Raw genomic sequence first — 21,716 nt, forward strand, 5'->3', positions numbered from 1 at the left:
CCGGGTGAGACTTGGCCAGAGAGGCTTCCTGTCCTCGTCTCTGCCCCTCCCCCACTCCTCTTGGGTGAAGCCCGGCCACTAAGTGGAAGGAGAGTTGCGGTCCAGCAGGAAGGTGATGGTGTGCTTCAGCTCCTGGGCCTGCGCGGGCACAGGCATGTGAGGCCAGGGCTCCCCAGCCAGCCCCCTGCCTCTGCCCCCAGCCCCACCACGCCGGAGCAGTGGGCAGAGGCCCGGGCCCAGGCTCCCGGGCACACCAGGCCTGGGTGAGGCGCTTGCCACCTTCTCAGGGCGCAGAGGCCACCCACCTGCGGCAGCTCAAACCAGATGGTCTGGGGGTTGTCAGCCGAGCCATAGTTGAGTTCCAGGCCAGGGGAGTCCTCAGGCCCCAGTGGGCTCAGCACGCGGAGCTGCTGCAGGTCCCTCAGGGCGATGGAGCAGCACAGGTCCTGGGGGCGGGGAGGGGGGACGGGGAGAGAGAGCGGAGCTTGGTTCCTCTGGGGGAGGGGTCGGTGGAGGTGGTGGGAGACAAGTGGCCCAGGAGCCTGGCCCACCTGAGAGCTGGGGTCCATGAGGATGAGGTGCTGGCGGTTCAGCCCCAGCAGGCCAGGGCTGGGCAGGGCTGGCTTGCTCACTCTCAGCACCATGTAGACAGTGTAGCCAAAGAGGGGCAGCTCACTCACGGCCTCTGCGGATGGAGGGGTAGAGCAGGAGTTCTGACCGCTGGGGCCCTGGGACCTGCCGGACTTTGCCCCCAGGACAGAGGAGAGGGCAGGGCAGGTGGAGAGCTTCCTCAGCCCCTCCACCCTCTCCCCTTCCTTGCTGGGGCTCCCGCCTCTGCCCCAGCTGCCTCCTAGCCCCAGACCCACCTATGAAGCTGATCTGCGCTTCCTGAGAGCTGCATCCTTGCAACTGCCGCAGCTCCTGGCCCATCAGGCTCTTCACAGCGGCCACGTTCATCTGGCATTGCAGCTGCTTTGGCAAGTAAGCCAGTAGGTCTTGCCTAGGACACAGCCTGGTCAGTCAAAGCTGGGCATACAGCAGGTGCTAAGTAGATGAACCAGTGGCTACCGTGGGTGAGACCGGGGATCCAGACACATGAATGAGGCGTGGGTTCTGCCCTTGAGGAGCGTGGGGGGGTGGGCAGGTGTACCCAGCCCCCATTTGGTTAGGGCCACAAAGGGTACAAGTGGCCTTGACCTTGGAGGAGGGGGTAGGGGTGGTGGGGTGACAGGAGGTGTGAGGGCTGTGTTCACACTCACTCTGAGGGGGGCTCCTCGTGGTTCCTGCTGAGGTGCTGCAAGGCAGCCAGCCTGGCAAGTCGGGCATCTTCCTGGGCGCTGACTAGCAGCTTCCCCTGCAGGTAGTCCCGCAGCACCTGAGGGGGGAGCAGTGAGGGGGCAGCTGTGCCCCAAAGCCCCACCTAGTGGGTGGCTCCTGGGCCTCAAGCCCTCCCCCCACCCAGGGAGGGACTCTCCCTCAAGCTGCAGCCGAGGTTCCAACTACCAGCGGCGCGGCAGCGCGGGGCCGAGTGGGGCTGACCTGGCCGTAGTGGGTGCTGACGTAGGTGGGATTATCGAAGTGCAGCGGGGTCTCCCAGCCGAGCCGCCGGCTGTGCAGGCTCACGTCCAGACCCACCACCTCGCTGTTGAGGTACTCCCGGGGCCACAGGGGCCGCACCAGCTGGCCTGCGCGGGGAGCCTGGGTCCACAGCCTGCCCTGCCGCCCGGGGCCAGCCCCGCCCACAACCCTGCCAGCCCCAGTGTGGGAGCTGCCTCCCCCGTGGCCAGAAGAGCAGACTTGGCAGGCAAGGCCACGTCCCTGAGTCCAGCCGGGCCACGCTTCCTCCCCAGGCCAGGTGGCCTACCTTCCCCTTTGATGAGGAAGAGGGCAAATTCCTGCACTTCATGGGGGTCCGTGATGCCCATCTGCCCACACATCTCCTCCAGTACTTCTGCTGCCACCTGGACATGCGGACAGGGCCGTGACGGGGGTGCTGGGGAGGGAAGGAGGCTGCAGCAGGGGAGGGATGTCCCCAGAACTGATGCCCATGGCTTCCCTGGGTCTCCCCAGCCCCTCCTCTGTGTCCCTGTGCTCACCGTGAAAGTGTGGGTGTTGGTCTTGTACTCCACACCCCCGGGCAGGTGAATTAGGAGCAGGTGGACTACTTGTCCTTTCTGCCAAAGTAGGTACGGGGTCAGCCCCCCAGTGGGCAGAGGCCCCGGCCCCCCCACCCAGAGGGAGCCCCAGAACACCCAGCCGCCTGCACCCCCCGTACCAGGAAAGCCTGCATTTCGCCTGGGGAGGGCAGCTGCCGGCGCCCCCCGTACTTGACTGTGTGCTGGAGGTGCCCCTGGCAGCGCCGGGCCAGCTCTGCAGAGAGGAGCCAGGCTGGGGTCATGAGCATCCCCAAACCCCTCCCCAAGCAGCCGAGACCCCAGCCTGGAAGCCCCTCCCCCCGGCACCTTGGCTCAGGGCTGAATGCTGCAGAAACTTGGTCACGTAGGGCATCAGCGAGGTTGATGGGGGAAAGTAGCCTGTGAGGAGGCTGAGGAAAGTCCACCCTCGAGCGCAGAGTCTCCTGCAGGGCAGAGAGCCTGGGCTTTGGGCCGGCCGGGCAGCAGCACGTTGGGCTGCCCCTGAGAGGCCCGCCACCGACCCCCGCCCGTCCCCCACTCTCACGGCCGGGGGTGTCCTGTGATCTGCTTGATGGCCTGGCAGTAAATCTCATCCCTGAGGTTCTCCTCCTGGCACAGCTGTGGGGAGAGGAAGGGCAGGGGGCAGCGGGTCGGGGGCAGAGCTGCAGTGCAGTGCAGTGGAGTGAGGGATGGCGTGGGATCTGAAGTCGGAGAAGTCCTGCCAGTGGCGTGGGCTGGGGGCCAAGTCAGGGTGACAGAGGTGACAGGCCACCGTCATCTCTCGGCCTCGGTTTCACTCGGCTTAATAGCATCCGCACAACTGGCCACTCAACTAAGTCGCCGTCTTTACCTGCTTCCAGGCCGTGCTCGGCCCTGTCCTCTTTCTCTGGTCCCTCTGTCTTAGTCATCTCTGCTGACCCTCTCATCTCCTTGACTCCTAAGGGCTGCAGTGCCCTTGGGCCTCTGTCTGCTGATGACTCCCAGTGCCTGCCTCCAGCCCAGACTTCTCCCATGAAGCCCAGACCTTCCACTTGGAAGACTGGGACTTCAGACTTCATGCATCCCCAACAGATTCCTCCACCAGGCTGGCCCCATCCTCACTCAGGCTTCCTGTGGCGACCAGCATTGCTCTGGCCTAGGCCCCCGTGTCCCCCTCGGCCCCTCGCTCTCACACCCCACGTGCACTTCACAGCAAACCCTGCTGCTTGGGGTCCTTCTTCTCCCCTCTGCTGCTGCCTCTGGGCCTGGGCCAGCCACGTCTCACCTGGGATTGTGGCAGGAACCCTCCCCTTGCCCTTAAACTCCCAGAATCGCAGACAGCCGCCAGAGCGACCCCACGAGATGTAAGCCACGTCTCTCCTCAAAACCCTCCAGTGTTTTCCCAGATCTCGAAAAATCCAAGTCCTGACAGTGGACCACAAGGCCTCCCGTGACCCGGACCCTCTGTCCCTCCTGGTCCTCGCCTCCACTCTCCCCCTTGCTCACTGGGCTCCAGCCACACTGGACTTGCTGGGGCCGAGGCTCACCCCCGCCTCTGCCTGTGTGCGTGCCCCCATGCCCTGCCCCCATGCATACGTGCCTCACTCGCTGGCCTTCTTCAGGTCTGCTCCAGGGTCACCTTGTCACCAAGCCTTCTGCACTGAAGCAGCCCCTCCCCTGCTTTATCACTCTGCACAGCACTCTTTGCCCTGGACACGTTGCCTCAGGGTTTACTGAGTGTCTCCTCTAACCAGGCTGTAAGCTCTGCAGGGACTTGGCCTGCTTGGTGCACTGCCCTGCCCCCAGCACGTAGGTGCTCGATAACTAATTTTGGATTCTTTGAATGTATAGTGACCAGGGGACACGGGGTCCCATGGAGGCCCAGGCAGGAGGACAGGAAGGGGCCCTCAGGGCTCATTGACTCCCCACAGCTTCCGGCTCACTTTCCTACCTTCAGCAGCCCGTAGAGGAGATCCAGGTCGTTCTTGCCCCGGGGCTTGGACTGGTCCCCCATAAACTGCATCAGAGCTGCGGGCAGGATGAAAAGCACGGTGAGCTGGGCTGGGGGCCTGGCCCTGGCTCGTGCTGTTGCTGTGCGGGGCCATCTCATGCCTTGCTCTCAGAATGCGTGTGAGCCAGGCGGAGCAGCAGTCTCAGCTGTACCGACGAGGAGACAGAGTTCAGAGAGACCCTGTGGCCACCCAGGGCTACACCAAGCGCACAGCAAGCCAGACCTACCGCTGCCTTCCAGCCCAGACTCCACACAACCCACACCCCCTGGGCATGAGTAGAAGTGGGTGAGGGCCACGTGGTATAGGAGACACCGGTGAGCTTCCCCGAGTCGGTGAACTCAAGGACAGAAGGCGACCAGGTGCCTGGGTCCCGGGCACTGCAGACATGGCGACCCAGGACACCGTGGCTACTTACCCTGGAAGCTTCCCACGGCCCGCCTGTTCACGTCCTCGTCACTGATGCTGATGAGTGATGCCTGGATGGGAGCCTGCGGCCAAAGAGGCTGCCTGTGGGTCTGGGGCCATGGGGGCCAGGGGCCAGGTCTGCTGTCCCGGCTCCTCCCCACCGTCCCCCTTACCTTGCTGTACTGCACCAGGCTGGCCATGGCCTTCCTCTTGGCATCTTCACTTGTCTGGCCCAGCCTGAGGGGGCGGAGGGGAGGACAGCCCCGCTTGCTCAGCCCTCCCACCCCCATCCCAGGCTGGGTAGGGAGGGTGCTAAGAGCCCTGGCCCGGTGACTCTGAGCAGGGAGTGTCCCACTTCAGGGACACTGAGGATGGGCAGGCATGGGGCGGGCCCAGGGCACTCACAGAGTCTGGGGCTTCCGGAAGTAGCGCAGGGCAAATTCCTGCATGGTGTAGTCGGAGTCCGTGGGCAGGGTGACGCAGGCCACAGACGGGGACGGGCTGGTGGCCAAGTTGTCACTGTGTGCCTGGCTCCAGGGGTGGGTGGGGAACTTAGGAGCACAGGAGACCTAGCGCCACCTGAGTGTCCCCTGGCCTGTCCAGCGGCCCTGCCCAAGCCCCCGCCCCAGCCCAGCCCAAGAGAAGCAGGCAGAGTAGCTGCAGTGAGCACACCACCAGAAGCCGGGACAGTCAAGAGCTGTTTATTGAGCACCTTCCAGGTGGCGCTGAACTAGCTACCACGAGGGCCACACGAGAGGCAGACCGCCCAGCCCTGCTGGGGAGACAGGACAAGACATCGGGAGCGGGCAGAGAGGCGGCATCAGACCAAGCGCTGCCCACCAGGCGTGGGGTGGCCCTCCGCCGCTCTGGGGCAGTCGAGCCCTTTCTTTCCTCGACTCCTAGTTAGGCCTCGCCTCGGCGTCTCCCGCCTTCCTCACCTCCGACGCCTTATCCCACTCTCCGTGCCGCAGCTGACTCTTGTGCCGGCCATTCCTCTGCTCCATCGAGAAGGAAAAGTCCGGAGCAGCAGCCGGCTGCACTATGTCAGCAGGAAAGAGTCCGGATCGGCCTCCGGTGGAGCCAAACTGCCAGCCTGCGGGAAGCATCCAAGGACGGTGCCTCACCTCCTGGGCCCTCTGCCCGCCCGCCGGGTGCCAGCCGCCCTGCTTGCCCCGGGGATACCTGGCTCCAGAGCGGCCACCGGCAACAGCTTGATGAGGTCCCCCCGTTGGAAGCTGAGGAGGCTGTGGTCGTCAGTGAGGTAGCTTCGCAGGGCAATGACGTAGCCGGAGTCCTGCAGGCGGGCGGGAGAGCGGCCAGCCTGCTTATGACTCCGTCCTGCCCGTCCCACCTGCTCCCCCGTTGGCGTCACTCTCCACCAAGCGCCCCCAAGTTCCAGCCCCACCCCAGGCAGCTTGAAGGAGCTTGGCTGACGGCACGGGGTACGACGCAGCGGTGCTGGAGGCCCCCCGCCCGGCGCCCTGCCAGCCCGCACTTGCCTTCCTGAGCTCGCTCAGGAGCAGCTCAACCATGGCCTTGACGGCTCCCGCCCGGACTGTGTGCAGCAGCAGCCGTTCACTCTTCAGCGACAGCTCCAGGGTGGAGCCTGCCAGGCACTCCACGCCCAGTACCTCAGCAAAGCTGCGCAGAGGGTGGGGCGTGAGCTGGGGGCCGTCTCGCCGGCCCACGCCACACCCCAGCCCAGGCTCACCTGTACGAGCGGAGAGTCTTCAGCTGGTCGGGGTGGAAGCTGGGGCCTTGGGTCACCTTGAGCAGTCTCAGCCCCCGGTGGGACACGGCCAGCAGCTGCACGTCGCTGCCACCCTCGCCCTGCCCGGAAGGTGGTTGGCTCACGGACAGGCTCCGGGCTCCCCGCCACCGGCCAAGACACCCTGGGGCTGCTCAGGCCAGTGCTATTCTGCGTTGGTTCCACTGGGGCCCAGCCCACCCCCAGCTCTAATCCTGCTGCGGAAGGCCAAGCTGGCCTCCAGCCCTGGGCGCTACCATCCCCAGCCTCACTGACCGAGACGGGGAAGATGCGGGAGAAGTAATTGGCCCAGTTGTCCCTGGCGGCCACCACGATGCGCTTCTTGACACTGTCCTCAGCTGTGTCCAGGGAGTCCAGGCCCACCTCCAGGTCTCCTGTTGGGCAGAAGTGGCCCCAGGCCGTCCTCAGGCTCCCTCACAGCGGGGACCCCGGAGTCTACTCCCTCCCTCTGGGCAGGCCCAACCCTCAGCACTCTGGCTCCCTGACTCCAGGGTCCCTGGACCCTACGCAGCAGGTCTTTCATCCTGTGCCTCTCGTCCTGGGAGATCCGGATGCAGGACTCCGCAAAGGTGTCCCTCAGGATCTGGGGGCAAAGCCAGGCGGTCACCACCAGGTCCTGAGGCCACAGCCCACCCCAGAAGCAGCCACGCATGGAGGAAAAGCTAGAGAGCCCCATAGGCACGTGGGTGGAGCAGGGAGGGATGCCTGGCCTTCCAAGCCCAGGGCCACGTCCACCCGGAGCTCCCACCTGCCTCCCCCAAGCTGCCGGCACTAGTTGGGCTGCTGCTCCTCTGTCAGCTGAGATAAGCTTCCCTGAAGGAACACGGGACTTGGGGGAGGGGGAGGGGGGCAGCTACTGTAGAACTGGGGAGAACAGACACAAGCATTGGGAGCATCTAGAGGTGGCAAAGGGACAAGCACGAGCGAGCACCTGCTGTGTGCCAGGCCTGTGTTGGGTGCTGTATACGCTTTATTTTTAATCCTCGTCATAAGTCAAAAATGGCCCTTATTCTGAGGGATGTTGGGAGGATTAAATAAACGAAGGCAGGGCTTGAAACACACCAGCGTCCCGCAAGCGGGGCTGCTCTCCTGCCTGGGGTGGGGGCGGTCTGCCGGTACAGGTCCCAGGTGGGCTGGGCTCTCACCTGCTCACAGAGGAGCCTGAGGCAGTAGGGGTGGCTGAAGTTCTCCCGGGGGTAGAACACCTGGGCGAGGGCAGGGGCGAGTGAGAGTGCGCCCGGATGGTGCCCCCGCCAGCCCTCCTCCCGCCCCACCTCTGCCTCCCGGGCCGGAGGAGGTGGGGCTGGGGAAGCAGCCCCCAGTGTCTGTGTGTGGAGAGGAGATCCTGGGGACCCAGGCTGGCGCCCCTACAGCCAGCGCCCCGTCCCCCACCAGGGAGGCCAGGCTGCGGCCCGCCCTCGCGCCCACCTCCTTGCGCAGGAACAACCTCCAGGGGGCGCTGGCGTAGGAGAAGCACACGCTGCCCGAGGGCACGAGCAGCTGGGTGGAGATCCCCTGGTCCCCCATGGTCTCCACAAAGCCTGGCGGATAGAGGGGCCGAAGGGCATCAGGCGAGGAGCTGCCCAAGCCGGAATGATGCAGGCACGGAGAGAGAAGACCCTCGGCCCATTAGGGCCCCACGTGGCCCAGCTCAGTCCACCTCTGCTGCCTCCCTCCCCCCGCTCCGTCCCATCGCCGGCCTCCATCTCCAGCTTCCCACGTTCCCCACTGTCCCTGACGTGCGTGGGCCCCCCCGACCACGTCAGCGGGGTCACTAAACTCCTGACGAGGCCCACGCCCCGTGACGGTCCCTCCGTGCCAGACAGGCCCCAGGGGTGCCCGCGCCCTGCCCCCCGCAGGAACGCGGAAGCTGGGGCTCCTCACCCACGGCTCCAAAGTCCGGAAGCGCGAGCAGCTGACCTCGGCCGTGAGCACTGAGAGGCCCTTAGGAATCCTGCCCCCGCCCCCCACAAAGCCCACCGCCCGGGGATATGGGGTTTCTCACTGTGCGGCTCAGCTGGAGGGGTCGCTGGGTCCAAGGGTGGAGGCAGTGGAGGTGCTGGCGGAGGCGGGGGACTCTGGGCAGTGGGTGGGTTCTGGCCAAACAGCTCTTGAAGGGGCCCCTGCTTCTCCTTGATGGAGTTGGAGGGCACACGCCGTGGCTGGCCCTCGGGTCGAGGGGCCACAGCTGGTGGGGGGCCCTTCCCTGGGCTGGGGGACAGCGTCTGGTGAGGCACGGAGAATACACCCAGGCTGTGACTAGCGGCCAGGTCTCCCCCGGGGAGCCTCAGGAGGGCTCTGGCGCGGAGCAGCGCGCTCTGGTCGGGACGGGGCCTCACCGAGGGCAGCGAGGAGGCACCACTGATCCCCAGCTTAGCCAGAGCCTCATCCTTAGGGTTGTTTTTCTTCAGGAAGATCTGGGGGGGCTTCCTGAGAGAAGGAAGAGGTCGGGAGTCCACACGGTGACTCTGGGCAGCGGGCAGTCCTGGCCGTCCTCCCCCTCCCCACCACCGCCGGGGTGCACCTGGGCGGCTGCACGGGCACGGGCACGGGGCCTGGGCGGCTCTGGTATATGCGGATGATGTTGCGGATCTCCCTGCTGGGCTCTGCCCGCCGGGGCTTAGGGTCCGAGCTACGCACCACGGCTCTGCCCTCTGCCGGCCGGCGACCACTGCCAGGCCCCGCCTCTGTGGCTGGCTCCGCCTCAGCCTCCTGTGCAGCTTTGGCCCCATCTCGTGCCAGTGGCTTTTTCACTACTGGGGGAGGAGGAGGTGACGGCACTGACCAGAAAGAGAGGAAAGACGTGAGACCCTCTGTAGAACCACAAAGCCTGCCCCCCGACCCTGCTCCCCACCACCTGCTCTCGGTTCCTCTTCTTCCGGCTCCTCCTCCTGCTCCTCCCCCTGGGGGATCTTCACCTTGGCCGGAGGCCTCATCATCTCCACCTTGATCTGCTGCTGCCCTGTAAACGCCCCAAATGGCCCTCGCTATTACTCTCCACCTGGCCCGCCCGTCTGGGCTCCTGGACAGGCCACACTGACCTAGAGGAAGAGAGTGCACCCCGCCGTCCCCTGGCCAGGCTGGGGCGGTGGCTGAGTTTTTGTGTGGGATTGCCACCCCAAGGGCCCTCACCCAACTTCTGGAAATAGTCCCGTTTCTGCTGGAAGCTCTTGGGCCGCCGGGGCCTGTGTTCAGCCTCCTCTGAGGTCTCCTGTGGCAGGAGGGGAAAGAGAAGGAGCTGCCCTGCCAGACAAGTTGCCACTCACAGAGCAAACCCGCTCGGATCCGTGGGGCTGGAGCCTGGCAGCATCTTTTCTGCATCTCCCCACACCCCCATGCCATGTCTCCCACTTCTGGGGCCTTGGAGCCTTCTGCCCCACCCCCGCCCTGCCACCTGCGTGGCCTCGGCTCTTCACCCTCAGGCAGGCACCTACCAGTTCCAGGTCACGCTCTGGCTCCTTCTGGGGGGTGGGTGTCTTCTTGGGCTTGGGGGAGACGGCTGGGGGTGGAGTCAGGGAGGCAGCTCCAGGGGCCTGGGCCTGGGCATGATGCTCCAGGGGCTGGCTCTGGCGCTGCTTTGCCTGCTGCTCAAGGGACAAGGTCATGGCCTGGGTGGTCATCTGCTGGGCCTGACGGGGGAAGGGTGGTGTGCCAGGTAAGAGCTGGCCTAGCCTCGCCCCACAGGTCTGTACCCACTAGGCAATCCATGGGCCCTGCCCACCCTCACCAGGATCAGCGCCTGCTGGTTGATGAAGTTCTGCTGCTGGACTGCCAGCTGCCTCGCGTCCACGCTGGGAAGCAGGGGCTGTGGCTGCGGCTGCGGCTGCGGCTGCGGCGGCACCACAACGGCTGCGAGTATGGCAGGCAGTCAGGGTGGCCGAGCGCCATGGCTGAGCTCCCAGCCCTCTGCCCACTGTGCCCTCTAGGCCCCAGGCAACACCCTCCCTCCTCCAGTCCCTACCTGAGAAGGGACACAGTGGCTATAGTCCAGCCTTACCTGGCATGGCGGGGACCGCCCCCATTGCTGGCATCATGGGCACGGGTGCAGGCATCATGGCTGGCTGGTATCCGGGCATCTGCATCATCCCTGAGTACACTGAGGGAACAGGGCCCCCCCCCAGGTCGGTCCCTGCCTGGGCCCACAGACAGCCTCCCTTCAGCCCCAGGCAAAGAGAAGAGTACGGGCCACCAGGGTGCTGGCCAGAGCTCTGACTGCAGCTGCGTGGGGATCCCAGGCCATGCTTGCCTGTGTTGCTGGGCAGGGAGGCCCCGGATGGGTGCTCAGCCCCGCACTCACCCACGGGATAGCTGCCTTGCTGCATGGGCCCCATGGCGCCCCCTCCCTTCATGCGGCCGCTCAGAGCCCTGCCTTGCTCCAGATCCTAAAGGGACAAAAGTCACAGGTCCCAAGGTCAGAGCTAGAGCCCTAGGAGGGATGGGAGGGGCAGCAGAGGCCCCAGGGGCGTAGGGGCAGCAGTGGGGTGGGGTCTGCATGCAGGACACTCACGCTGAGGCACGGGGAGAAGAGGTGGTCCAGGAAGCCATCCAGACTCCCTGAGGTCCGGGACTCACCTGTGGAGGGTTACTGTCACCTGCCTGGGGCGTGGGGCTCTGGCACCCCCATTCCCAGCGCTCTGCCAACCTCAGTGTGCCCACTCCCAGCCTTACCTGTGTGACCCCTGCTGGGCAGAGCTGGGGCTGGGCCTGGAGGGGGACCTGGGGGCAGTGAGGGGGCCTGGATGCCAGGGGCCGGGGGGATGTCCTCGGCTCTGCAGGAGATAGTGGGCCCAGCTGAGGAGATGCCCTGGCCGGGGGCTTCCCGGGTTGAGGCAAAGCGTAGAAGCTGCTGTCGGGGTTCATCCCCCTGCGGTGGGCGGAGGCTTGGGGGCGGGCGGGCTGGGCCCGTGGCAGCACCTGTGAACCCCCGCGGATGACAGGGTGGCTGAGGGGGTCACCTACGACAGGATAGGGACAGGAGCAGGCCAGGGGCGCTGTGGGTGGCACCTACACGCCACGGGGGGCGATTGGGTAGCTGTGGGGACCGGCCGGGTCCCCCAGATCCTCGGTCTGGCCGATCAGGTCCAACACGAAGTCGCAGCCAGCCAAGTCCTGCCAGGAGTCCTTAGAGTGCAGTGACACAGACCAGCCACGCGGGGGCGGATCCAGGCCTCTGGGTGAGACAAGGGCATGGAGCAGAGGGTGGTCAGCCAGGCGGACGACCATCCGGAAGGGACAAGGACCTGAGGGTGGGCTGGGGGGAGGGGGTTGTGGAAGGGGACAGGAACCTGGCTGAGGACCCAGTGCAACTCACAGCCCTTTACTTCTACAGTGGCTCTGATGCATTTATTCATTCAATTTGATGAGAACCTGGACCAGATCTAGCAGGTATACTCTCTACTTGCTCTCCGTCTTGAATCTACTGGCTGGACCCTGCCCACCTACCCCGCCCCCTCGCCCCCATCCCGCCCCCCGGGGAGCAGGTTTTGGCTTTGGAGCAGCCGCAGGAGGTGCTCGGCGGGAGAGCGGGCTGGGAGCATGAGGAAAACCAGGAGGCGGACGGGACAATGGCCAGTGTGGGCTGCGCTCGCCCATCCCAGGCCCTGCACACCTGCTCTGCAGAATCCGCCCGGCGAGTTGCTCCCCTGTGGTCCAGGACTCCACCTCGGCCGAGAAGCACTCCTCTGCAGGGACGAGGGGTAGGGGCAAGAGTGAGGGACAGCAGGGTCCACCCGGACGGGAAGGGAATACTGTCCCGTGGCGGTTCCGAAAGCAGGAGAGCAGGGAGGTCAGGGTCACGTGGGGAGGGCTGAGGAGGGAAGGGGGCCGAGGGAGGGCGAGAGTGCCGGGCAGGCTGCAGCGTGGGCCTGGGGAGGCCCGAGAGGAGGCAGGCGTCACCGGTGAAGGTGAAGACATCCAGCACCATGCGGCCCTGCCTCCATCCGGCCGTCCACTCGAGCTGGGTGGGTGGGTGGGCCCGCTCGGACCCAGGGGCCCGCTGCGTCTGCTGCAGGGCTCCCAGCAGCCTGTGCTGGCACAGCGCTGCCATGCCCCCGGGGGCCTGGTCGGACACGAATCTGCGGGCACAGCACAGGGCTGCCGTGGGTATGGGGTGGCCCGCTGAGCACACCCGCGGGGCCCCCACCTGCCGGGGCCCTTACTTGAGCAGCGGCTTCTGCAGGGTGGACACTGGGGGGAAGGCGCCGAGCAGAACAGCCAGGAGGGCCCAGCCGCGCTGCCTCTGCTGCTCGTCCGGCTGGTGCCAGAGCTGGGCTGCGAGCTGACTGAAGATCTCGTTGCGCAGCCCCGGCCGGCGCTGCCCCTGCCGCACCAGGTACTGGCCCATGGTCTGCTCCTGCCAGGGCTCCAAGGACGCGTCCCCCAGGAACCGCAGCATCTGCAGACACAGAGCGAGGGGAGGCAGGACGTGCGGGGCTCCCGGTGCCCGGCCAGCACCCCTTGCACGGGCCCACCCTGCCCCTCCCCAGTGTGTCACTCACCACCTTGTTGATATCCAGGGCATGCTGAGGGTTCTCACTGTCCAGCCGGGTCAGGGGTTTGGTCAGCAGCTGCCCAGGTCTGGGCAGGGATGGCTCCTGCAAGGAAGGAGGGCGACACGGTGCCTGAGCAGGGGCTGTTGTGTGCTGACCTGCCAGACACAGCCGCGGGGGAGCCCCAAGGGAGCACGCGCCCTGCGAGAGGGAGAGGGGCTAGTGAGGAAAATCATCTTAAAAATACATCTCGGGGGGCTTCCCTGGTGGCGCAGCGGTTAAGAACCCGCCTGCCAGTGTAGGAGACTCGGGTTCGAGCCCTAGTCAGGGAAGATCCCACATGCCGCGGAGCAGCTAAGTCTGTGCACCACAACTGCTGAGCCTGCGCTCTCTAGAGCCCGCGAGCCACAACTACTGAAGCCCGCGCGCCTAGAGCCCGTGCTCCGCAACAAGAGAAGCCACCGCAATGAGAAGCCCGCGCACCGCAACGAAGAGTAGCCCCCGCTCACCACAAATAGAGAAAGCCGCGTGCAGCAACAAAGACCCAATGCGGCCAAAAATAAATAAATTTATTAAAAGAAAAATACATCTTGGGACTTCCCTGGTGGTCCAGCGGTTAAAAGTCCACGCTCCCAATGCAGGGGGCCGGGGTTTGATCCCTGGTCAGGGAACTAGATCCTGCATGCCACAACTAAAAAGGGTCCCGCATGCCCCAACTAAAGATCCTGCACAGGCAACGAAGATCCCGTGTGCCGCAGCTAAGACCCGGCGCAGCCAAATAAATAAATAAATATTTAAAAACAACTCTCAATCACTCCTTCTGATTAGAAAACTAAAGCTCGTGCATGCGGAAAACTCAGAAAACACGGAAAAGGATGAAGAATAAAAACCACCATTAACATTCCACTGCCAGACAAAACCACAGTTAACATTTTCTGCCTCTTTGTTTCTAATCTTACTTTCTACGTGTAGGTACACACGTCATCTCCCCACCCTCCCTGTTAACAAAATTGGGATCGTACTCTACGTGCAGTTTTGAATCCCGCTTTTGCCGCCAACACTGTAGCCTGGACACTTTGCCTTGTCATTCAACATGCTTTAACGACATGGCTTCAATGGCAGGGCAGTGCCACAGGTGTAATGAAGGTGTGGCACTGCAGATAAGTAACCAGCAGCACGTTGAGGTTCAACCGTTTCCGGTTTCCGAGCAACGCAGTTGCATCCACAGCCCCGCAACAGGAGAGGGAGGAGGGGACTGGAGACAGAAGGACAGACACAGCTTCTGCCTGACGGGGGCTAACGTCTGGGGAGATGTGGGCGTCAGCCGTGTAGAGCTAAGGCCTGGGGGCCCACCTGAAAGCCGATGGAGATGAAGCTGGAGAAGGGGAATTGGTCGATGTCGGGTGGGAGGGTCAGGCTGGGCCGTGCGGGAACTTCCGGGGGCATGGCCTCGGTGATGCTCTCGGCCAGGGTGTGCCGATGGCCTGGGATGAAACGCCCAGGTAAGGCGCCTGGCTCTGGCGCCGCCTCCACCTCTCAGCATCAGCCCCCAGCTCCAGTGCAGAGGGAGCCGGGCAGTGAGCTGGGGGGACCCAGAGCATCAGAGGGAGGGACCACAGGGACAGAGCCTCCGCCCAGGAGGGGGTCATGGCAAGAGCAACGCCCATCAGGACTCACCTTCCGCTGTCTTCAGCATGACAGCCAGCTCAGCCGGGATCTCCAAGTGCCCCAGCTCCTAGCAGGGAGGAGCAATTGACCAGGAACTAAGGGAAGGGGCATGGGAACTCGGGGGCCCTCCTCACCCCCAGGGCTGTAAGCTTCTCCTCCAAAGCCCAAGGATTCTAGTCCTGGACACTCAAACACATAAAGCCCCCAGAGGGAACCCAAGAGCACCCCAGGCCTCTTCTTGGGGGACAATGGATGGGCCTGAGGAACAGGACCCATCTCGGCACCCCTGAAACCCCACGCTCCCCCTCAAGCCAGGCCAGGTTCAGCGGGCTCACAACCCAGCTTCCAGGCCACCTACCATGCTTGGCCCCTTCTTGGAGGCCCCGACGCCGTGCCAGCTGCACCGATGCCCAAGCTGTTGGGGGAGATGCAGGAGGAGACGATGCCCCCGTGAGGCGCCACCGGGAGCTCCCTAGAGGCCCCTCCCCCGCGCAGCAGTCCAGCTGCCCCTCCTCCTCCCAGGAGGACCCCACACCAGTGGAGGAAGGGGTGCAGACCCAGGGGGCCAGCTGTCTGCCCCCAGCCCTCCAGAGCCCTCACTAGCCTTAGCGCTGTGGCTGTCTCTGCCCGTCTGCCAGGGCACCGGGAAGAGGAGGGAAGAAGGGAAGGAATGGTCCCAAGGGACAAAGTCCAGCCAGGGAGGGGCCAGAGAGTGGGGCATTACGTGGGCATTGACCTTTGAGCTGTTTTATGGCCCTCAGATTGGAGTCACAGGGCAAGAGGGGAACAGTCCAAGGGAGGCCTGGAGGGGATGGGAGGCACCCCCAGCCAGCAGGGGAGAGCCAGGCCCTGGCAGTGGGCAGGCATGAAGGAAGGCGACAGCCTCCTGGAGGCCCCAGGCTACCCTGGCCAGGCAGAGGGGGACGGAAGGAGCTCCACCAGCAATGGTCTCCGAGGCCTCGGTCCTCGTGCGGCTGCACTTGGAGGGTGGACACTGTCGGGATTTGGCCAACGTGGCCGGCAAGGCTGCCTGGCTTCTCCCCTGAGCTGCCCTGGGCAGGACCCATCCATGTGCTTCACCTGCCCTCTCCGCTGTCTCCAGAGCAGGCGCCGGCCCGCCAGCAGGACGGTGTTCAGCTGCCCCAGAGCTGCCTGCCGCCGGAGGTACCACTTCCTGGAGGCCGGGAAGGGCGTTGGTGAGGAGTCCAAACTCACACCCGATACCTGAATCCTCCAAGCCAAGACATGAATGTAAAATCGGACCCCAGTGAAGCCCCCGGCTGCCGAAGGGAAGCAACAGGGAAAGGACACGACACTTCGAAAGACCAGCAGGTAAACTGAGAGGCTGCTGTGCCCGAGGATCGAGATCTGGGACTCTGGCGCCGACCACGCGGGCTCGTTCCCCTGCCGTTTAGTCACTGCGGTCTTGGATAAGTTACTTTACCTCTCTGGGATTTATCTGCTTTTGTTTTTTGGCCACGCGTATGGCATGTGGAATCTGAGTTCCCCGACCAGGGATCAAACCCGGCCCTGGCAGTGAAAGTGCTGAGTCCTGGACTTCCCTAGTGGCGCAGTGGTCAAGAATCTGCCTGCCAATGCGGGGGACACAGGTTCGGGCCCTGGTCCGGGATGATCCCACATGCCGCGGAGCAACTAAGCCCGTGCGCCACAACTACTGAGCCTGTGCTCTAAAGCCCACGAGCCACAGCTACTGAAGCCCACGTGCCTAGAGCCCGTGTTCCGTGACAAGAGAAGCCACCGCAATGAGAAGCCTGCGCACCACAAGGAAGAGTAGCCCCCGCTCGCCGCAGCTAGAGAAAGCCTGCGCGCAGCAATGAAGACCCAATGCAGCCAAAAATAAATAAATAAATAAATGTATTAAAAAAAAAGAAAGAAAGAAAGAAAGCGCTGAGTCCTAACCACTGGACCGCCAGGGAATTCCCTACTTTACCTCTGTGTTTTATTTTCATCATCTCTAAATTGAGAAGTATTGTAATGCCTGCCCCACAATAAGATGAAATGAATTAAAAGGTGTGTTTGGAACAGAGTCTGGCATATTATTATTTAAGAAGCAGAACTTCTAAAAAATGAAAAAATAACATTCACTGGATGTCTAACAGGAGATCCCGGAAGAGACAATATCTTTGAGAATTTTCCAGATATAAGAAAGACCAGACTCCTTAATGAAGGAGCCCTGAGCATGATAAATATTTAAAAATAAATCTATATATACTACTAGACATAACAGATAAACAACAAGGATCTACTGTATAGCACAGGGAACTATATTTAATATCTTGTAATTACCTATAATGGAAAAGAATCTGAAAAAGCGTATATATATGTATTATGTATGTATGTATATATTTGTAACTGAATCATTTTGCTGTACACCTGAAACATCGTAAATCACTATACTTCAATAAAAAAATAAATAAATCTACAGCTTTTGTACATAAAAGGACACTTTCAAGAGAATGAAAAGAGGGCTTCCCTGGTGGCGCAGTGGTTGGGAATCCACCTGCCAATGCAAGGGACACGGGTTCGAGCCCTGGTCCGGGAAGATCCCACATGCCGTGGAGCAACTAAGCCTGTGCACCACAATTACTGGGCCTACGCTCTAGAGCCCGCGAGCCACAACCACTGAAGCCTGCGCGCCTAGAGCCCATGCTCCACAACACGACAAGCCACCGCAATGAGAAGCCAGCACACCACAACAAAGAGTAGCCCCCGCTTGCCGCAACTAGAGAAAGCCTGCGTGCAGCAACGAAGACCCAATGCAGCCAAAAATGAATAATAAATAAATTAAAAAATTTTAATTTAAAAAAGAGAATGAAATGACAACCCACGTAATGGGCGACTACTTGCAAATCACACATTTGATAAAGGTTTAATATCCAGAACATATAAAGAACTCCTACAACTCAATGAAAAAAAAAAAACAACCCAATTAAAAAGCAGGTAGAGGGGGACTTCCCTGGTGGCACAGTGGTTAAGAAATCGCCTGCCAACGCAGGGGACACGGGTTCGAGCCCTGGTCCGGGAAGATCCCACATGCTGCGGAGCAACTAAGCCTGTGCACCACAACTACTGAGCCCGCGCTCTAGAGCCCACAAGCCACAACTACTGAGCCCGCAAGCCACAACTACTGAGCCCGTGTGCCACAACTACTGAAGCCCGCGCACCTAGAGCCTGTGCTCCGCAACAAGAGAAGCCACCGCAATGAGAAGCCCGCGCACCGCAACGAAGAGCAGCCCCTGCTCACTGCAACTAGAGAAAGCCCGCACACAGCAACGAAGACTCGACACAGCCAAAAATAAATAAATAAATTCCCAAAGGAAAAAAAAAAGCAGGCAGAGGACTTGAATAGATATTTCTCCAAAGAGATACACAAATGGCCAAGAAGTACATGAAAAGATGCTCAACATCATTAGTCATTAAAGAAATGCAAATCAAAACCACAATGAGATACCACCTCACACCCACTAGGATGGCTATCATTTAAAAAGCAGAAAGTAACAAGTATTGGCAAGGATGCAGAGAAATTGGAACCTTCACACATTGCTGGTAGGAATATAAAATGGTGCAGCCACTGTGGAAAACAGTTTGGCAATTCCTCAAAAAGGTAAAGACAGAATTACCATATAACTCAGGATTTCCACTCCCAGATAGAGACCCAAAAGAACCAAAAGCAGAAACTTGAACAGTTACTTGTACACTTGTGTTCATAGCAGCCTTATTCACAATAAGCCAAAAGGTAGAAACAACCCACTGACAGGTAAGTGGATAAACAAAATGCGGTCCGTCCACACAATGGAACAATTTTCAGCCATAAAAAAGACATGAAGTTCTGACACATGTTACGACAGGGACGAACCCTGAAAACGCTATGCTTAGTGCAGTAAGCCAGGTATAAAAGGAATTTGTATGAGTCAACTTAGACGGCATATCTAGAATAGGCAAATTCACAGCAATGGAAAGCATACTGGAGGTTACCAGGGGCGGGAGGGAAGGGAGAGTGAGGCATCATTGCTGAATGGGTATAGAGTTCCCGCTGGTGATGAAAACGTTTTGGAAACATATAGTGGTGACGGGTGCCCCCTTCTCCGAGGCTTCCCTGGTGTCCATGGCACTGCCCTCATTTTGTTCTCAGTCCTTAAACAATCCCCTTTGGGGCGACTGGAAGCTGGTTTACTGTCTGCATCTGACTCCCCAGCTAGCCTGGAAGGCACCATCTCTGTGCCTGTGTGAAGATGCTTGCACTTTCCTCCCTGTGTTGCCAGCACCTGGCCCAGGGTAGATGGAGAAGATGGTCAACCAACAGCTGTTGGATGAGTGAAGACGGGCAGTGAAGGGTGAGTGGGGCTGGAGCTAATGAGGCGAGAAGGGTGAGGGGAGCATCGTAGGACCACGAAGCCCAAAGAGCCTGGAGTGTAAAAGTCCGGCCTACGTCGAGGCTGGAGAGGTAGGCGGGGCCTCACACAACCTGATTCACGCTTTTAAAAGGGTATTCTTGCTGCAGAGTGGAGAACAGACTAGAGAAAAGAACAGTCAAGGAGTCAAGACCGCAGGTTTGACTGGCCTAGCAGGTAATGAGCTTCTCGTGGCTGGGGGTATTCAAGCAGAGACGGCATGGTGGGGATGCCAGCAAGGAGAGTCCGGTGCTGATGGGAAGCAGGCAGACTAGCCTTGAGGCCCTACGCCCCCCCGACCCTGCCCCGCCACCGTGAGGAGGCCTACAGTCTCGCCCCACTCTGCACACCTGGCCTGGAGCCCACGCACGCGAATCCGTGGTAGGAGGCGAAGGCGTTGACAGGAGAGGCTGGCGCAGAGGCCTCGGTGCAGGGTGAGCAGGGCCTGGGCGCGCTGCTGGGCCCGGTGCCGCTCCAGCTGCTGCCAGCCCAGCTCCTGCAGTAGCACCTGGGGGCAGAGGTTTGGGCTGGGGGCAGGCCAGGTGTCTGGAGACCACCCTGCCCTTCTCCCGAGGCCTCAGCCTCCTCCTTTCTGCCAAACTATTGATTCTACTGGGGTGACCGGGACACCCGGCCCACCCCATCTCCCCACCACCCAGAAGGACCACCAAATCATGAGTTGGTCCCAAAATGTTCCTCCCACTTTCCAGCCATACCTGCTGCTTCCCTGCTCATACACACCACCCACCTGGGTGGCTCCCAGGTGACAGAGGGGCGACTCAGCCCCAAACACCTGGTTCAGGATGGTGCCACATCTTTCCCGGTCAGAGAGCTCTTCCTGTCCCTCTGTCCCCAGGGCCCGGAACCTGCCCCAAGGACAGAGAATCTTGCGGAGGTCGGAACAAACACAGCGGGGACCTCCCTCCACACTCATTTGACCCCTGAACCCCTCGGGGTCTATTCAGTCTATAAGTCATTCAACAATGATTTGGAAAGCACCTACTATGTGCCAAGCACTCAGGAGAGTTTTGCTGAGAGGACGAGGGGCAGGTGAATGCACAGAGGCGTGGAGAGGTGTGCGGGTAACGAACAGTGAAAGGAGACGCAGATGGAGGGAGAGAAGGAGAGACAGAGAGAAAGGAAGGAGGGAGGGTTGGACGTCAGGCCCAGGGTCCCTGGGAAAGTGTGTCCATCCCCCGCTCCCGAAAAAGCCCCAGGTCCGCCAGCCACTCCAGGGGCCTTCCTAGTGAGCCCTGGCCCTGAGGTGCCTGCGCCCCGGGGCTGCCCACATCCTGGGCCCCTACCTGGCCAGGAAGGCCTGGAAAGGCATGCGAACGGGGAAGTTGGCGCTGCGGGTACACACGGCCTCCAGGATGCCCGCCTGGCGCAGTTGCTCTGCCACGTGACCCACATCAAAGAGGCCCGGAAGCTGTGGCCACGGGGCAGAGCCAAGGAGAGCTGAATTGAGGGGCTCAGAGCTGTGGGGAAGGTGGGGCAGGGCCGAGGAGGGCTGAGGGGGGCGGCCAGGGGTGGGAGGGCTCTGGCGCCAGGTGCTGGGAGAGCTCACCTTTCCCGGGTTGGGGTTGAGGCACTGGATGAAATAGACATGGCTCCTGGTGGGTGGAAGGGGCGGTCACTTGAGCACAGACTGGTCCCTCCATTCAAACTCCCTGGGGTTGAGTGCGGGGGGCCCTATTCTCACCTGCCCAGCCGGGCTAGGAGGTCCCCCAGGGAATGCTGGAAGCGAGAGGTCAGTGTGGGTTTGCCTGGTCCGTCCCCAGACTCGGGCTCTGCTTCCTGGAACAGGCTACCCACCAGCTGTGGGGTGAGAGGGGGCCAAGCCAGCTCACCTGGGCCTGTCCAGCCTGCCCCTCACCCCGACCCCCGGGGAGCCAGGGTGGGCCAGCCAAAGGTTCAGGTTGCCAGGGGCTTGAAGACCAGCTCCTTGGGCAAGGCTGTCAGGGTGGAGAGGGCAGAATGGGGGGACAGGGCGGCTGGCAGGGGCACCTGGAGCTGGCTCTGGGCAAGCATTTCCACCACAGCAGGGTCAAGATGATCCTGGTTTCTGTTTAAAAACTTGTGAACCTGCAAGAGATAATGTGGGCGTGGGTGGGGGGGGGAGCCAAGGAGAGAAGGCTGGGTGTGGAAGCCAGTCCCTTTGCAAAATAATCCAGCCTCTCCCCTCTGAGTTATAAGGCCACCTTTGACACTGTAAATCAACTATACTTCATTAAAAAAAATGTTTTACAAAGGCCCCCTTTGAAGTTGGACTCATCTCACACCACGTACCAAAATTAACTCAAAATGAATGGATCAAAGACCCAGATGTAAGACCTGAAACTATAAAACTCTTAGAAGAAAACAAAGGGAGAAAGCTTCATGACATTGGACTTGGCAATGATTTCCTGAATATGACACTAAAAGCACAGGCAACAAAGGAAAAATAGATAAACTGGATTTCATTAAAACGAAAAACTTTTGTGTATCAAAATACAGTACTAAGAGGGTAAAAAGCCTACAAAATGGGAGAAAATATCACATATAACGGTTTAACATGCAGATTATGTAAAGAACTCCTACAACTTAACAACAAAAAAATAAAACAACTCAATTCAGGACTTCCCTGGTGGCACAGTGGTTAAGGATCCGCCTGCCAATGCAGGGGGCACTGGTTCGATCCCTGGTCCAGGAAGATCCCACATGCCGCGGAGCAACTAAGCCCATGCACCACAACTACTGAGCCCACATGCCACAACTACTGAAGCCCACACACCTAGAGCCCGTGCTCCGCAACAAGAGAAGCCACCACAGTGAGAAAGCCGTGTGCCGCAATGAAGAGTAGCCCCCTG

The 21,716-nt window shown here is 61.3% G+C and overlaps 1 protein-coding gene across 1 annotated transcript in view; it reads right to left on the reverse strand.

The window, feature by feature from the left end:
- Positions 1–22: 22 nt before the first annotated feature.
- Positions 23–21,716, reverse strand: part of MYO15B (myosin XVB) — a gene marked incomplete at its 5' end in the record, with an annotated part of 32,071 nt that continues 10,377 nt past the window's right edge. The window contains 49 exon segments of the mRNA XM_079905246.1: positions 23–138; positions 306–446; positions 552–685; positions 867–1,000; positions 1,260–1,375; positions 1,540–1,685; positions 1,865–1,961; positions 2,097–2,174; positions 2,276–2,370; positions 2,463–2,578; positions 2,680–2,753; positions 4,066–4,142; positions 4,542–4,614; positions 4,705–4,768; positions 4,937–5,058; positions 5,470–5,624; positions 5,714–5,825; positions 6,031–6,172; positions 6,243–6,361; positions 6,555–6,673; positions 6,807–6,882; positions 7,445–7,504; positions 7,728–7,840; positions 8,305–8,524; positions 8,639–8,729; positions 8,824–9,116; positions 9,161–9,261; positions 9,360–9,542; positions 9,694–9,928; positions 10,027–10,148; positions 10,297–10,395; positions 10,597–10,681; positions 10,807–10,871; positions 10,968–11,068; positions 11,308–11,469; positions 11,908–11,980; positions 12,195–12,373; positions 12,458–12,693; positions 12,797–12,892; positions 14,141–14,271; positions 14,465–14,522; positions 14,814–14,870; positions 15,536–15,629; positions 19,218–19,375; positions 19,616–19,733; positions 20,172–20,296; positions 20,435–20,480; positions 20,570–20,685; positions 20,875–20,952. Coding sequence (XP_079761372.1) covers positions 79–138; positions 306–446; positions 552–685; positions 867–1,000; positions 1,260–1,375; positions 1,540–1,685; positions 1,865–1,961; positions 2,097–2,174; positions 2,276–2,370; positions 2,463–2,578; positions 2,680–2,753; positions 4,066–4,142; positions 4,542–4,614; positions 4,705–4,768; positions 4,937–5,058; positions 5,470–5,624; positions 5,714–5,825; positions 6,031–6,172; positions 6,243–6,361; positions 6,555–6,673; positions 6,807–6,882; positions 7,445–7,504; positions 7,728–7,840; positions 8,305–8,524; positions 8,639–8,729; positions 8,824–9,116; positions 9,161–9,261; positions 9,360–9,542; positions 9,694–9,928; positions 10,027–10,148; positions 10,297–10,395; positions 10,597–10,681; positions 10,807–10,871; positions 10,968–11,068; positions 11,308–11,469; positions 11,908–11,980; positions 12,195–12,373; positions 12,458–12,693; positions 12,797–12,892; positions 14,141–14,271; positions 14,465–14,522; positions 14,814–14,870; positions 15,536–15,629; positions 19,218–19,375; positions 19,616–19,733; positions 20,172–20,296; positions 20,435–20,480; positions 20,570–20,685; positions 20,875–20,952 — 5,745 coding nt within the window. The 3' untranslated portion in view covers positions 23–78.

The sequence above is a fragment of the Stenella coeruleoalba genome, assembly GCF_951394435.1.
Source record: "Stenella coeruleoalba genome assembly, chromosome: 19".
Lineage (NCBI taxonomy): Eukaryota > Metazoa > Chordata > Mammalia > Artiodactyla > Delphinidae > Stenella > Stenella coeruleoalba.